The sequence below is a fragment of the Gadus morhua genome, chromosome 11, assembly GCF_902167405.1.
Source record: "Gadus morhua chromosome 11, gadMor3.0, whole genome shotgun sequence".
NCBI lineage: Eukaryota > Metazoa > Chordata > Actinopteri > Gadiformes > Gadidae > Gadus > Gadus morhua.
In genome coordinates this window covers 5,226,569-5,242,975 of record NC_044058.1, presented here as the reverse complement: position 1 = coordinate 5,242,975, position 16,407 = coordinate 5,226,569, and the positions used below count along the sequence as shown (strand labels likewise).

General features: G+C 43.3%; 1 protein-coding gene across 2 annotated transcripts in view; it reads right to left on the bottom strand.

Annotated features, from left to right (window-relative positions):
• LOC115553893 (DENN domain-containing protein 3) overlaps positions 1-16,354 on the bottom strand; it is a 25,800-nt gene extending 9,446 nt beyond the window's left edge. The window contains exons 1-18 of one of the 2 annotated variants that reach the window (XM_030370420.1): positions 16,007-16,354; positions 13,257-13,476; positions 12,842-13,046; positions 12,419-12,517; positions 12,194-12,309; positions 11,985-12,109; positions 11,544-11,655; positions 10,190-10,309; positions 9,726-9,824; positions 9,162-9,281; positions 8,282-8,397; positions 8,014-8,169; positions 4,094-4,190; positions 3,505-3,608; positions 2,947-3,125; positions 2,409-2,568; positions 2,081-2,276; positions 1,544-1,715 (exon numbers count right to left, since the gene is read on the bottom strand). In XM_030370420.1, the coding sequence (XP_030226280.1) occupies positions 1,544-1,715; positions 2,081-2,276; positions 2,409-2,568; positions 2,947-3,125; positions 3,505-3,608; positions 4,094-4,190; positions 8,014-8,169; positions 8,282-8,397; positions 9,162-9,281; positions 9,726-9,824; positions 10,190-10,309; positions 11,544-11,655; positions 11,985-12,109; positions 12,194-12,309; positions 12,419-12,517; positions 12,842-13,046; positions 13,257-13,355 (2,275 nt within the window). In that variant the 5' untranslated portion in view covers positions 13,356-13,476; positions 16,007-16,354. The remainder of the gene's footprint in view (positions 1-1,543; positions 1,716-2,080; positions 2,277-2,408; positions 2,569-2,946; positions 3,126-3,504; positions 3,609-4,093; positions 4,191-8,013; positions 8,170-8,281; positions 8,398-9,161; positions 9,282-9,725; positions 9,825-10,189; positions 10,310-11,543; positions 11,656-11,984; positions 12,110-12,193; positions 12,310-12,418; positions 12,518-12,841; positions 13,047-13,256; positions 13,477-16,006) is intronic. The other variant, XM_030370421.1, reaches the window with a different exon arrangement.
• Positions 16,355-16,407: the final 53 nt, after the last annotated feature.

Below are 16,407 nucleotides of genomic sequence, written 5' to 3'. Positions count from 1 at the left end.
GGGATGTAGCACATAATGCTAGCACTGAGGAACCACCATGATTTACCACGGCAGCGACGTGGCAGGGCACAGAGCATTCTCTGCAGAAATCTCAGTTTCTTTGTATTCCCCGTCCTCAGAGCTGAGTGGTAACCGAACACCATTTGTAAATCGGAATAGCTCAAAATAGGATTCTTGACATCAGATCTCTTTCATCTAAAGCACCCCTGGTCAAGGATATGATTGTTGAAAGTAAGATAGATATCCGGGGCCGATGTGAAACCTTGTTAAAACCAGACCTACGCCTAACATTAAACCAACATCTGAAACAAAAAAATTTCAGGGGCTTCCCTACTGCTACTCAGTTCCTCTTAAACAAACAAAAAACACATTTCTGATTCCTTATTTTCAGCTATTGTTTACCGCCAACCGGGCCAGTACTCAGAATATGTTAACAGACAAAAAGAGGCCTTTTCGTGCTTGGGGAGGGTGGCCTAACCAAAAGCTATTCTGGTCTCTCTGTGAAGCCTCAGCCACCCATAATCTGGTGTTGGGAGTAAGTGGGAGTGTGTGTGGATAGTGGCTGATTTAAGCAGCTTCACCTGGCAGTCTGATTGGACTCTTTGGTCTGGACACCTGTTCCCCGTCTCAAACACTGTCGTATAAAAGATTCAGCTCTTCCCTGGTTTAGATCTTATCTCAAAAATAGACCAAAACACTCCTAAATAATCCTTGGTCGACTTATTCACGCATTTACCATCCTAGTAGTGTTAGTGTTCCTTATTGTCCTTCTCAGCCCCTCCGGTCTTTGGGAGCTGGCTTCTTTGATGCCAAAGATGAAAATTAAATTAGCATGAAAGAGTTTTCTCCTATTGAGCGCCCTAACTATGGAACAGTCTGCCACCTGTATTCAGAGAAGTTGTCCCTGCTGAGAAATGTGAATCCAATCTGAAGACCTATCTCTTTACTATTTGTTTGGTGGCAGCTTGGTTGGCCGGCCCTGGCCTACCCCTGCTGCTGATAGGTACTAGATTGGCCCCGTCCACCCTGCCCTATCTAACCATCATGTGTTACGGTGACTGCGACTAGATGCCTGGATTCCCCTGAAGGCCAGCTTGCACACTAGCTAGCACCCCATCACTATAGACAACAATAAATGTCCTTAATGATTAAGAAATGTTTGCTTGCATTACTTTTATGCATGTCAACTATGGCACCCTTTGCACTCTTAACCAACCCTGGAAGGATGGATCCCACACTCTGCGTTCCTTCTCAACATTTCTTCCTTGCTAATTAAGAGCTTGTTCTTGCCATGTGGGGGGCTAGGGTTAGAGGCTGTCATACATTCCTTTCATTTACATGTGAATCACACCACCTTCATCTCCCTACACACACACACACACACACACACACACACACACACACACACACACACACACACACACACACACACACACACACACACACACACACACACACACACACACACACACAGGCTTGGCACCAAACACACCCACCACCCAGACCCGTGCACACGTACGCCGGCATCACATCTGCTGGTTACCGTGGTCAGTGAGAGCGTCAAACAGACGTTGGATGGTGGGCCCGTCCTTCACTATTCCAGACTCCTGGACGCAGCGCACAAAGGCCTCCCGCGCCAGGCAGCACCTTGGGAGCTCAAACTTCTTGACGTGGTCGTCAGGCTGGATGGAAACTCGCTCGTTGTCGGTCTTCACCTGACGAGAGGAAACAGAGAACTCACCACATAAGCTGGCATCATAACCGCCATTACAGCCAAGTGTTGCACTTTAAATAAGTGGTAAATGACAATAGGAATATATTACGTTCAGTAAGAGACAGTACAACAAAAATGTAACCCAAAATAATTACTGAAGAACTGATTTCACAATTCACTGAAGAATGTGAAAAAATATTATTTTATAATCATCAATAAACAAAAGCTTTCAAAATACAGTATAACAGAACCAGGACAAAGTCCAATACAGTTTAAGAAGTGAATGCAATGTAACTCAACCATATTATTATCCTGATGATGATTAATATGATGTCTAAATAGTGAGGGTTGGTGTTTCCGTAAGACCTTGAGGAAAAGTCTCTTGAGCTCGGGCCGGCGCTCGGCCAGCTGCCTCTCCTCCAGGAGTAGCGAGTCCACCAGCCAGGCCACCAGCTGGGTGGGGAAGAGGGACGTGTCCGTCTTATACAGGTTCTGGAAGTCCCTCAGAGCCTCCAGGCGGCGGGAACACAAGGTGTTGATGAGACCACGTAGGTAACAGAACCTGCACAGACACAAGTACTGTTGGTTTTAGTTCACCATATATTTTGACTGGTATAACGGGAACAAATACAGACATACAAATAGATACACAAGATACACAAATACTAAGACCAACTGCAGGTAGGTCGTGTACCTGGCCAGCAGTGCAGAGTTCTCGGGCGGGACACAGAAGATGGCCTTGCCAAGCTGCAGGATCAACTCATTGTAGAACCTCTGGATGGAGAGGAGTGACAGGGAGGCAGGGAGCTCTGGCAGCTTAAAGACCCTCATGCATTTCAGAGGACTCTGCAAAACTAGGGGAAGAGAGAGTCGGCGAGAGGAAGGCAATGAGATGGGGGAATGAGTTGAAAGGGGTGAAGAGAGCAGGGGAAGACAATGAAATGTTCAAAGAGCCGAAAGGATGGGGAAAGAGGGAAGGGAAGACAAGAGAACATGTCTTGGTACTTTTTTTTTTATACACCATTCAAACAAGCAGATTATAAAATAAGACCGTCACACTTGACATGAAAATACATCTTTCCTCAGCTGCAGCATTTTGAAACCAACTGGGGCAAACAACGTTATTGTTGTAAAAAGATTATGCATTGCGAATTATTAAAGAAAGCACTGCCAAACATGGTGTTTGAGTGAGCGAGTGAGTATGAGAGAGTGTGTGTGTGTTTGTGTCTTACTCGGGTCATATATAAGGATCTTAGTGAGTGTCTGGCGAGTGACCTGTGGGTGGTCCCCCAGGTTTGGAAGGCTCATGCCGAGCCTCTTGTTAAGCATGGCTTCAGGGTGGCAGCCGGTCCTGCGGGCCTGGATCTCCTGCATGGTGGGCCTGCGAGGGTTCACCACCATGCACTTTAACCTACAAAGCCATACAGTATGTGTTGAAGAAGCTAAATTCCACAGTATACATTCAATACCATTATACTGAATGTGTGAGGTATAAAAAAAAAAATTCATTTAATTTCAGTGCTAGCTAAAGATATGCAAAGAGTCTAGTGTTTCTGCCTCAACACACCAGAGCGCCTTGCGGAGCGCAGCACGTAGTATTGGGGTGGAGCGTATTTATTCAACCTTGCCTGCCGCTTTTGATCCTTATCAAAAAAAAATGGACATGGTAAGTGAGTTGTCTGGGGTTTAATACCCCTCAGGTCTGAAGACAATTAGCCTCCGTTTGTGCTGTACACTTCAGCTTTGGTGAGTGGAGAGCTTATGAGGAGAAAGTTGAGCGTATTACTGACTTCTGCATCTCTGAGCGTGTGTGGAGCTCCATGCGAGCAAAAGAGTCCATCTTTCTGTTAAGGCGATCTTTCAGAAAAAAATGAAATACGTGGGTCTCCAAAACCTATGGCACAGAACAACAAGTGGTCAATGAAGTGGGTAGGAGCATGGAGGTCTCAACATGGAGTTTTCCACATGAGGTTTGGCTCTGACTAAATGCATGATACATCTTGCCCTTTTCACATTTAGATTTGAAAGCAGTCAGTCAACAGTTCCAGTTACACTTACCATTGCAAGAACGCATCCATACAATGCAACCCCAAATATAACCGTGTTTGCCTGGACACCCATTTTTTGGCATGATATATTTGAAATGATTCCTTCGAGCAAATACAAAAATAAATAAGTAAACCACATTAATGGGAAACACCTGAGCAGTAGGAGGTGGAAAGCGCCCTGACCCTCGGGTGAGGCAGGTTTGAGATGCATTTTGCTAACTTGTGTTAATTAGGCGGAAGACAGGACACTCACGGAGCCGGGTAACCACAAATAATATACATGTATGAGAGAATGTGAGAGAGCGAGCGCGAAAGAGAACTAATAGTTCACCATTTTGTAGAAAAGCATTTCAGGCGGCTCTCGGGTCTTGAGGAACTCTTCACTGTTAAACACTCTGTGTTCAAAGTTCAGATGGCTGCTCACGTCCCTGGAGGTAACACATAACATTGAAACAGTTGTGAATGTTGTTTAATAGACTTACACAATTTATGATAAAAGACTTAGCTTTGATAAGGAATGAGGTAAATCTCTTATAAATAAAAAGATTTAATAAAACATTCATACAACCAGGCATGTATAAAAAAAATTATTAAAATACCGCTTGATCATGTCTGGCCCTCTACCTGTCAGGGTTAGCGTTATAGTGGATTAATATCCCTAAACCGTTGGCTGGCATTATATAGTTTAGACCGGGGCCTGGGTGAGGCTCCTCCACGTTATAATACCGGTCAAAGCGCCAATTTGCTAAAGTCTCATTGCTACTCCTCCAATTACAAGTTAATAACTAAACATTCGTACAGGTGCTTGCCTTCTGCTCCTCCTTCCAATCAAACAAACAAAAACCATTACAGATTAATTCTGTTTAGATTACCACCCACTGGGTCTCAATTCACTTTTTGTGGATGAATTCTTGAAATTGGCAACCGATCTTTGAATGGAATTTTTTAACATTCATGTGAAAAAGCTTGATAATCAGCGTTTGCTGATTCTCTTGCACAGGCTTTCTGTCCATCACAGACATGCTGGCTTCACTGTTAGTCCATCACCCTGCCAACAATGGTGGAAAGACAATGGGGGCCCCATCTTGCATCCAGCGCACTTGACTTTCTACACCGACGCATGTATAGTTTGCACCCAGCGCAAAGCCGATTTTCCCCCACAGCAAACCTGCGAGTGTTCCGGCGCAAATGATACATGGTGCTATCTTACAGACCGATAAAGCAGTTGCGCATCTGACCGACAAATACCTGGTCTAAGTGCAATAGCGGATAGCGCGATTGGCGTTGCTATTTTGACGTACCATGGCAGGTCGGAACTGCAACATAAGCTTACACACCACTAGGCTATACACAGCACAAACATGCAAACGATTTGCCTAGTTGAAATATTATGATGATGATGTGGAAACATTTTTTTTCCATAGGTGCTGCATGAATGAAAACGGTAGTAGGTTATGCCATGCATTAAAATATTAATAACAACAATAATAAACTCAAGCAAAGTAGGCTATATCCCAGCCTTCCAAAACAAAATCTCCTTTTAGGGTAAATTATAACTTTGGTTAAATCATTTGTGAAAGAACAGCTGATACAGCGTTAATAAGTTGTATTTAAATCAATGCATCTACAAACACTGCACAGCAAACACATATTTTCATGACAGACATTGTGTACAAGCCCATAACTTTTAGGATTGATTAGATATTTGATCGTGAGGAAACATCGTTTTACCTCTAGTGAGTGTTAAAAAGAATGAATGAATGCAGGCGCGCATGTGTGCGTCCATCTGTTTAAACTCACGCAAACTTAACACTTAATGTACAGTCAATGGTAATGTACATTAACAGGTGGACACATGCATATTAGGAACACAAGTCAATAACAATAATGTATGCAATACTGGTAAGAAACGATGTTTGTTAATGTATTGCCGCATATCATTAAATAGACCCACAGTTGCGGCCACAGGACCGCATATCATATATGTGTTAAGTTTTCTTTGCCGAAATTTACATGACGACTCAGTATTTCAAAAGTTGTAGAAAAAACGCTAATCCATGCGTGAAATTCGGCCATATTATTTGGCCATAAACTGAGCCATTTAAAGTTTGAAATTCATGTGGTCATGCATCTGTCTCATCGGAGACCGCCAATGCGTCAAAATATCAACTCGTCAGGTTCAAATACGCTCATGGCTCTTAAAGGGGATGGGAGATGTCACTCTCACTGGTTTATTGCACGTTACGCCCAAACCACACCTACGGGTAATTAGGCTACTTCAGGGCAACCCTTTTTAAATTTGCGTCGGGCGCAAGAGTCATTTATCTGCCAGTATAATAGCTACAGCGGCATAGACCCGCCCACAAAGCTAATTCCGAGTCGCGCTTCTAATTTGCGTTTTGGTGGTGGTATCTTCCCCCCGGGATGCCGGCAGGGCTACTTTTAGCTGCCGGGGTATCCCACCTTTAACTTCTAAAGCCATGGCAGATAAGTAACCCCTGTCCCCTGCTCTGCTCTCTGCCTGCAGGGGCTCCCTGGATAGTCTCAATGATGAATTCATCACTTATCTGAAGCCAGACTAACGCCATGGTTCAATAAAGGCAATCGCACAAGGACGACCTCCGAAAGGGGGATCTTCCCTCCCTGCAAGCAACTTCTTAGAATACTTCTATAATACACCAAATCAAATAAATTTGAAAGGAATTGATGCTTCTACCATCTCTTCAGCTTGGACCTCGTACAAGCAAGGAGCTCAGCACTTTCTGCAGCCCAGCACAATCTCCCTGAATGAAACAGTTGGTCCTGCTATGCCCATTATCATGAACTTGTCACGGTCTACTTGTCACAGTCTACTTTCCATTCCACTGTAATTGCTGTGACTAGAGAGGTAAATAATCTATCCTTACTATGGGAAGCGCAATGCAAGCCCACGGGTGCTGCCTGACCTCAAAGGCACGTTTGACACAATTGACCAAAGAATTCTTCTTGATCGTCTTGAACCCTCTGATGGCATGAAATCCTCGGCTCTTCTCTTGTTTATCTCACCAATAGAATGCATTTTTTTTCTCTGTGAAGACTAATTTAGAAAAATGCAACCTAAGCTTCGGACGACCCCAAGGGTTGGCGCTGGGTCGACTGCTCCTTGAAATCTATGACAGCTACAAAATTATTACACTCAAATCAACATTCCAATTTGCTCAATCCACTCCTCCCAGATCCAGAAGGTTGATTATTGCCTGACTGCAATTAATAGATGGATGTCTCAAAATGACTTGCAGCCTAGCACAAGGCGTGAGCAACAACAAACAATATTTGGAGAGGCCACAGTGTTTTTGAGGGCTATGTCATCTCCCAAAATTCCTGTATCAAAATTATTGGTGTCTTTTTCAACCCTATGCTTTCTTTTGATCAACATGCAAAAAGTATAACAAGAACTGCATTCATTCATCTTATTAACATTGCTTAAATCAATTTTTATCCGCAACGGATATAGAGACACTCTTCTACGCAAAAATATTATCTAAAATGCAAACACAATACTCAGTCTAGTGGATTCCAATTAATGCCAGGTCAGATTTTAACCTGACCACCTTCCTATCTGTGGAACAGTCTGCCACCTGTATCAGGGAATCTCAAATCTAAAATTAAAACCTACCTCTCTCTTCCCTCATTTGGTTCAGAGGAGTGTCCCTCAGCTTTCATTATAGCTAAAGTGACCCGCACCTGCCTACCCTTACTTCCGATAGGTACTAGATTAGATTAGGTACTAGGCTACGTGTTCATTGTCCAGCCTGCCCCCTGTAACCATAATGCTGTCTGTTTTAGTGTCTTGCTGTGATCGAGACTTGACGCCTCCCAACCTCTGACGGCTAGCTTGCTCACCAGCCATCAGCATTGACAATACTAATTTACAGTTACTAATAACAATTATTTTTAATGTTTGCTTGTAATCTTACAATGTATGTCAATGATGGCAGCCATTGCACTCCAATCCATCACTGGAAGGAGGGATTGCTCCCTCTGCGTTCCCTCAAAATATTTCTAAAGAGACTTGTTTCTTGCCCTGTCGGGGGCTAGATTTAGGGGGGGCATGAATATATGGCCTGTAACTTCAGACTGCAACTGTGAACATGGGCTATACATATAAAATGGGCTTGACCTGCCTTTTTCCACAGTACAAGAACCACCACAACCTATTCTCATGGCTGACACTAGGTCACTGACTGATTATTTCCCCAGATACCACCAGACCTGAAAATGTTGACCATGAGTTCCAGCATGATCTTTTGGATGTCCATGTTGAGGCTTCTCTGCCACGCCCTCTTCTGTGCCCTCTGCTCATTGATGTCTGAGCAGCTGGATCGCTGGCACTGAAACAGCTGGAAGTGCAGCTGCAGGGACATACACCTGTAGAAACACAAAGACGCACTGATCTGCCTTTCGTAATGGCAGCCATCGGACCAGCAAACCATGGTCCACACAACTGCCCTGTTATTATCGACTACAAACAAATCCGAACCTTTGCGTGAAGCAGTCTGCCGCAGCAATGGGGATCTCTGGCAGACCAACGGTGTCACATTGAGACCTGGATACAGTACCCGCATCGATGTGGATGAGGATCAAGTCATCCGTTTCCTGCACCACATGAAGTAGGGAAGGCCACGACCACCATTCTCCATTGTAATCATTTAATGTTTTTTTAATCATTAAAAGTACAGTGAGAAAATGTTTCAGGATTATTTATCAATTTGAGATAAAATCAATAGTTCAAGCGAAACCAAACTTTTCATCCTGCAAGTTCATAAAAGGTTATAGCTAGACCCACATTGGTTAGGATTCTTAGTCATTACAAGTAAAAAAAACCGGCCTATTTTCAAATGGTAGCCTTCTATAAAGACACAGTAAATGGAAAGGCCACAAATGGTATTTCCATTTACTGAGTGCAATAGAAAGAATGTCATGATTTTTTCCTATGCAACAACTATTTGCGCATTTGTGACACCAATATGTCGTGCTGCTATTTTGAGTGTGCATTTTAAATACCTTAATTTTACAATAAAATGTAGCAGTTAATTACAACATGTATTTCCGATATGCAAAATCGCACCAAGGTTCATTTTTGACGGCTCTAGGCTGCGAATCAACCAATCAGAATTGAGATCTTTGTCATAGCCACTGTGCAGGTTGTAGAACATGGCAAGCGGTCGATATCTGAGAGTTAAGCTTTACAGACACCTATAGTATCATGCCAGGGTGGGTGCCGCATTTCATAAACAACATTGCTCATGACCATGCTCCTACATGATGACCAGACTAAAATATGTCACAAATGGGTCGTAGCCAAGTGGATAAGAGGCCCTGCTCCTTCCTACATTCAATTCACCCCAGTATATACTCACAGCAGCGACGTCTTTATAATGGCTGCTGTGACAGCCCATAAGGAAGGCAGTAGGAGCCATGAGGAAGTCCAGCATCCCACTGGCCAGGACAGGAACATAGGGATGCTGCCATGACATGGGCTACAAGACAGGCAAACACATGGCCGGAAGGTAGGGACTCATTGATCAATCCAAACAAATTACTAAATAAATCATTCCAGGCTTTTCAATGTCGTTACTTTTGCTCGTAACATGGATCTGAGAACAAAGATGTGAATGTCAAATGGCAGCTGTTAAGTACAGCTCATTACCTAATAATGAAGCTGTATAAAAAACACAAACCTTGAAGTGACATTGCACACAGGAGTCATTGAAAACTGATCACTATACCAATCCAAATCACTTACAGAAATCAACACTGCCAAAAATACAAAAGGCTCATAAGGCTTCCATCAGCCTTATGAGAAGAGGCAAACACACAAGCATGTAAAAAGCTGAGTAAACTGTCCCGTTCATGAAGGCCAGTGCACAGCTATTTTTAGTGCGTGACTTTACAAGGGGACTATGATTGGAACATCAGCAGACCTTTAGAAACAGCAGTAGACTCTCGGCCACCAGAGTGAGTTGGGCCCAATCAGCAGAAAACAACACGACCCTCTGTTCCTGGAGGAGAGAGGACAGCACCTAGACGGAGGCAAGGAGATCCGCTTCAGTAAAGTGCAGTTAATAGACTCAGTTTGAGGTGTGTGCGAGTGTATACAGGGGTGCAAAATGGTGATGGCCCAAAAAGGTCACAATATTTCTTTGCCAGAAAATAAAGAAAATGAGCAATGCATGGTGCCAGAGAGAACAACCCCCCCCCCCCCCCCCCCAAACACCATATCATTTTTGCAGATTTAAATTAATCACTGCCCTCTTTGACTTAAAAGCTGGGAATGTAGCCAATTAAGAGTGAGTGAGTGAGTGAGTGAGTGAGTGAGTGAATGAGTGAGTGAGTGAGTGAGTGAGTGAGTGAGTGAGTGAGTGAGTGAGTGAGTGAGTGAGTGCACCTGAAGGAGCTGCTGGGGTCTGAAGCAGAGCAGTGATATCTGGAGGTCTAGGTCTACGGGTGGGCAGTCCTCATCTTCTCTGGCCGGTAGAACTATGTTGAGAGGAGGCAGGGAGAACATCTGGAGAACACACAGTTGGTGGTTATTGTTAGAGAACTTCTGCACAGGCATGCAGCCTGTAAACATAACAGACAGCCTTAAAATTAAACAAAAGGCATGTGAGATTCCCTTTTTGAAAGGCACCTTACATTACGTTTATAGTTGGGCTTGGCGATAAACTACATAATAACGCTGTTAACCCAAATTTATTTTGACGCATTAACACATGTACTGGTACTGGACATTCATGGATTGAGAGACGGGCAGCGCGGGTTAAAGGAATTGATCTGGGTTAAAGGAATAACCAGCCTGCATCCCACTTGAGAGTCTCCCCCCGTCCCTCCCTCTCCCTAACCCATTATTCACACATCCCAGGATAGTTGAGACTAAAGTATCTATAACCTAGGACAAGGCTGCTCCCCGCTAATTCCCTCAGCTTTATGCAAAACGAACCCCCGGCTACGCCACTTAAATGGAAGACGAGCGAGTGATTTCAAAATAAGAGTGTCTCTAAACGCCATAACCCAAGCGTTACCTAGCCAAACGACTGTAGGGCCATGACAAAATAGTTAAATGTGAGGCCAAACAAGGCTTTCTTGAACGTGGACTTCATAACAGCACTGTCAGCTGGTAGCTGGTCCTCCGGGCTGAGCTCTTGAGGGAAGACTGTATTGGCACGGCGATGGTGGAACGACCTGCATAAATCTAGCATACTTTGCACACTACCAAGTTGATAAAAGTATTAAAAACGCCTTTCATGGTGCATTGAACAGATCGCAATTAACTATTGACAATAATGTGATTAAATATTTTTAATCGCTTGACAGCCCTAATTTATAGTTATATGATATCCAAAGAAATGTCTTGTAAATGTTCTTTTGGCGCTACTCAACAATTGATTGTTATAAACAATCACTTGATTGATTGTTACAAACAATCACTTGATTGTTACAAACTTCCTCAGATAAAGTGTGAACTTAACAACGTACACTGCACTCAAACTGCTTAGCAACCAAATCATCTCTTGATGTTGTTGCGAGCCCAACACTGAGCTCAAGACGCCTTGAGCTCAGACTGCCATGCAGACCACAGCCTGGGTTCTGTGATGGAATGTACCGCCTGAGGTGGGCTAGACTCAACGTAGTCAAACAGAGACGGGACACCAAACAACAGATCCCATTAAACACCAGGGAACCCATTCACATACGATGCATCTCATTGCATGGTACAGACATGCACCCACCCAAAGCCTCACCACATGTAGCGGCCCGGGCGGTGGGACGGGAACCAGAGCCAGCCTGGCAGTGAACTCCTTCACCCTCTCCTCCATATCGGACAAACGAGAGGTCCTCAGCTGGACTAGGAGACTGGAGAGAGACACACACACACACACACACACACACACACACACACACACACACACACACACACACACACACACACACACACACACACACACACACACACACACACACACACACACACACACACAAGCACAAGCAATTTTAATGGCCTTTTTTTCCTCTTTGCTCTTGTTTGCTGTTACTCAGTATATTAATCACAGCCCTGAAAATTTCGACGAAGGCTTTGGTAGCCCTCCGTTTTGTGTAATGTTGGGAAGAGTCTCGCCACCATGTGAGGGTCTCGTCCACTTCTCTGGACTAGCATTGATGTGGTGGTAGATGTGGTGCCCTACCATGACATACAGTCCTTCAGCGCAGAGTAGTAAGGGTACTTGGATATCACACAGAAACCATAGGCAGAGTAAAGTCTGGTGGAGTGAAAGGAGCCATGACCGTTCTGGTAGATAGGAGTCCCTTCCTGTTCAAACAGAAGCACACAACACAATATAGGATACTTTATTTATTACCAAGGGTTTTGTGAAAGGGGAGTGTTCTTAGGTACCATTATGAGTCTGTAATACTGCATCACCACTCCATGGGTCCGGTTGCCAAACACATCAGTGAACACCAGGAAGTGGAATCGCTCTTCTTTCAGCTCATTGGTTACTTGAAGCCCGTCTAAATCAATGAATAGACAATAAGCATATTAAAATGAGTTTGGTATATCAATGCATATACCAGTGTGTCAAGACTGTGCATATGTGTATTTGTGTGTATGTGTAAACACCAGGAAAACAGAGATGAGGCAGAGCCTTCAGGTCAATATCTTTAGGAACGCTGATGTCTCCACTTGTGTTGTTCCTTTTCTCACCAGGAATACCCTGGACTAAAACACAGATACAAAGAAAGCAACACCAGTCATTAATGTTATAGCAGGAGGATTAAGGTCCAACAAGCATCCTCAGCTAGGATTAGGAAAAAAGCCAGTTGGAGAAGTGCAATTAAACATGAGTTTAACTATTCGCTCTAAGATGATTAGAGTATAAAATACATTGCAGAGCATAAAACACCAATTCACTACAGTAAACAGTACCGCGAAAAGAGCAATCACAGCAATCAGCAACAAGAGCAAAGCAAAAATAAACTAGTTCTGGCAACAGCAATCAGGCAAGATCTAAGAGTGATAGAAAGATCATGCATGAAGCCAGACCTGAGCAAGAGGACGCTGCTGCTGCTGATGGTGGACGTTCTTTCTTCTTCATGTTGAATGGGCGTCTGCGTCGCCCTTGTGAACTCACCGCCTCACACTGAGCAGGGCTGTTGCTTAAGAGCAGAGGCGCCACAATGTGTAGTACCTCCGGCTCCAGCAGGGAGAGCTCTGGAGTCCCATTACAATCCTTGCCCAGCGGTCTTGACTAAAGAGTGGATATAAATGGAAATGAATTAAATGGAAGTCCTCTCATTAAAATTGAATTTGTAACATCCTATTTAACTTACAATTTCTTACATTTGTTTTCTCTATTAGTTGGGAACCATGATGTCATGTATGTCACACAAATAAATGAGTCTGCCTGACTGAATGACTGATTAGGTCGGAGGACGGAGTGCGTCTACTGCATGGCTACCTGGTAGAGCTCCTTCAGCCTGTCGTGCGAGGCTCCTAGGACCACACAGGCTTCCAACAGAGCTGGGGGCAAATGGTCTGAAATTGGTGTCAACGCCATGGTACCCTGCAGGGCCAGAGAATCCTCACCAAGCCGCCCGACCAGGAGAACTGAGAATGAGTGATATGTCAAGAAGACCCGTCTTCCAACCCCAGACCTGGAATGAGAGATGAGGAGGACACTGTGTGCCAACAAGGTGAATGGTGTTAAACAGTTAATGGTCAAAATGGAGATGAAACAAGAAGTAATAGTTTATTCTTCCGCAATTAATTTCCTTGTGCTTCACAAGCACATACGCAAGGCTGGGGGAAATGATCAGGTTAAAGTAGGGCTGGGCGATAACTCGATTACGATTATTAATCGCGATAAATCTCGAGTCGATTATGACGATAAGCATTAGACATAAATGCTCGATATGAAAAAAAAAAAAAAAATTTGTAAAATTAAAAAAAAAAAAAAACATTTCTGATATGGATTTACCTGACAGCCAATGCGGCAGAAATAAACAAAATAATCTGATCGCAGTTTTGCGGTTAATGCCTAAGCACACACACACACACACACACACACACACACACACACACACACACACACACACACACACACACACACACACACACACACACACACACACACACACACACACACACACACACACACACACACCTTTATTTGTATCCACCAATCACATTACAAGATTCAAATATTTCAGAGATAAGATAAGTCATTGTTCAAGGGTACAAAATACATCTCCTGTGCCACACTGCCAGGCTGCCTATCACTGCTGATATGGAGCAGAAATTTGCTAATTGTTTAGATTTTCTGCTGGAGAGCCCAGCCAGCCTTAACCCACTGAAAACACGGTTGTGGACATGCCCCAAGCTTCCAAAAATAAACACTATTAGCTTGCATTGGTAGCCTAGGTCCCTTAGAATTTCCAGAATGGGCTGGTATTTAAGGATTTTATCGTTGAAAGCCATTTCCATGTACAGATCAAATACACAGCCTATCTCAAGTAAGAGCACTTCCCTTCTGTCTCTGTTTAAAAACACAACATCAGGGGTATTTGGGATGTTACACATAACATCAATAGGGCTGTTAAACCATTCCGGCATGATGCGTGAATGTTTGTACATGGTTACATTTTCTAGAGATACTTCCTTAACATTACTGGAAATTAGATCGACAAGTCGGTCATGGCGTCCAATATACAGTCATTCGTACATAGTACAGCCATTCACAACAGATTTCAGTTGATGGCCAGAGTGCATTATACAGTGTGGATGGTGGTGTGCAGGATACCACACACACACACACACACACACACACACACACACACACACACACACACACACACACACACACACACACACACACACACACACACACACACACACACACACACACAAAATAAGAGAAAGGGTTAAAAGATATATATATTTTTTAATATTATATATCGTGATTAATATCGAAAAAATAATCGTGATAATATTTTTTGCAATAACGCCCAGCCCTAGGTGAAAGTGCTTCCACAGCTAGGACACTGTTCTACTACTGCTCCTTCAAAGTCTTCTTCCTCATCAGGACGTCATCTGATAGGCAGCCCAGAGAGTCCAGCTCCATGAGCGGCCCAGTGTTCCAGATCATTAGTTGCCCACTGTTGCCTATTAAATAACACATGAGTGACAGCACGGAGGTAGCGTCCACAAGCATGTATGGACATGAAGGGGCCAAAATAAAACCTTCTGGGAACAATACTCTTTTTTTTTGTTTTTAACTAGGCTTGGAATATAATTTGTCATGTCGGAAGATGTCGGAATGAAATAACAATAACACAAATTAAGTAACGATATGTTCCGTACTGCTAAATCTGGTGATGATATAACTAAATTAACTGAGGCTATTTAACGACTGAGTCCACCGACAGCACATGCTGCCACTGAGAAAAGGGAAAGTGGATGAACAACAGACTAAAGGACATGGGTGGGCCCACCGTTATTCCTCCATGAGACTAATGCCAAGTTCAGATCCTTTTGTTAAGTTAGTTCGCATATGGTCTGGTAATATCAATACTCTCAGCAAGACAGAAAGGCTTAAGTAGCTAATCTCATTGCCCTCAAGATCAAATTTTCCTTTCAAAGTAAATTCAACTCATGTGTGCATACTGCAGTTGGAAACGACCAATTGTTCTCATTCATTCTTAATAAAACATAATATATACCCTAAACATACTGCATGTCAAATAACAAACCATGGTATAGGGGTTTACAAGCAAAGGCACATTGTCATCTGTTCATTTTTCTGCATGCTATCTCGAGCAAAAATCCGGTGAAAACAAATGAACCCTTTTATGTTTATTTTTAACATTACTTTAGAACGTTGCTTCAAAAAGGAACGCAAAAGGTTTGCTGAATATTTGAAATATCATCATCACCACCGTAAAAGCTGCCCTGTACAATTCACCAGTGGAATAAAACTAGTAATACACAATAGACACGACAGAGAGATACAGGTGGCCAAGCACATAGATAAATACACAGGTACATAGATACACAGATATATAGAGATACAGATACGACCCACAGATATACAGATACATAGATACAAAGACACACAAATACACGGATATACAGCTACACAGCTACACACACAGATACACAGATGTACATAGACAGATGCACAGATACATAGGTTGACTTTTATCTACTGACCTTGTCTGATTAATAGTTCATCCGCTCAGGTTCTTGTTAATGCCATATGCAGCACGCAGTTTTGAACTAAACGGCAACAAGGAAAGTACGGTTTGAAGTTCATCTGAGTAGCAGAATGCGGTTAGTTCCATCTTCCTTATTATAAATCGAAGTGGTAATCCCATGGACCTATTAAAGAAAAAAAATTCCAACATGCAACAAACATACGCCCTGATTGGTCAGGCGGAGACTGGTAAATTAGTTCTGCACACGTGAACGACGACGGCAGCCCGCACCGTCACGCCCTCTTGTCATACCCACGTGGGCACCCCTCTTCATGCATTCTCAATGCATTACATGTTTTATGGTGCAGATGGCTATACAACATCACCATTTCAAATTTATGTTATTATGAATGATTA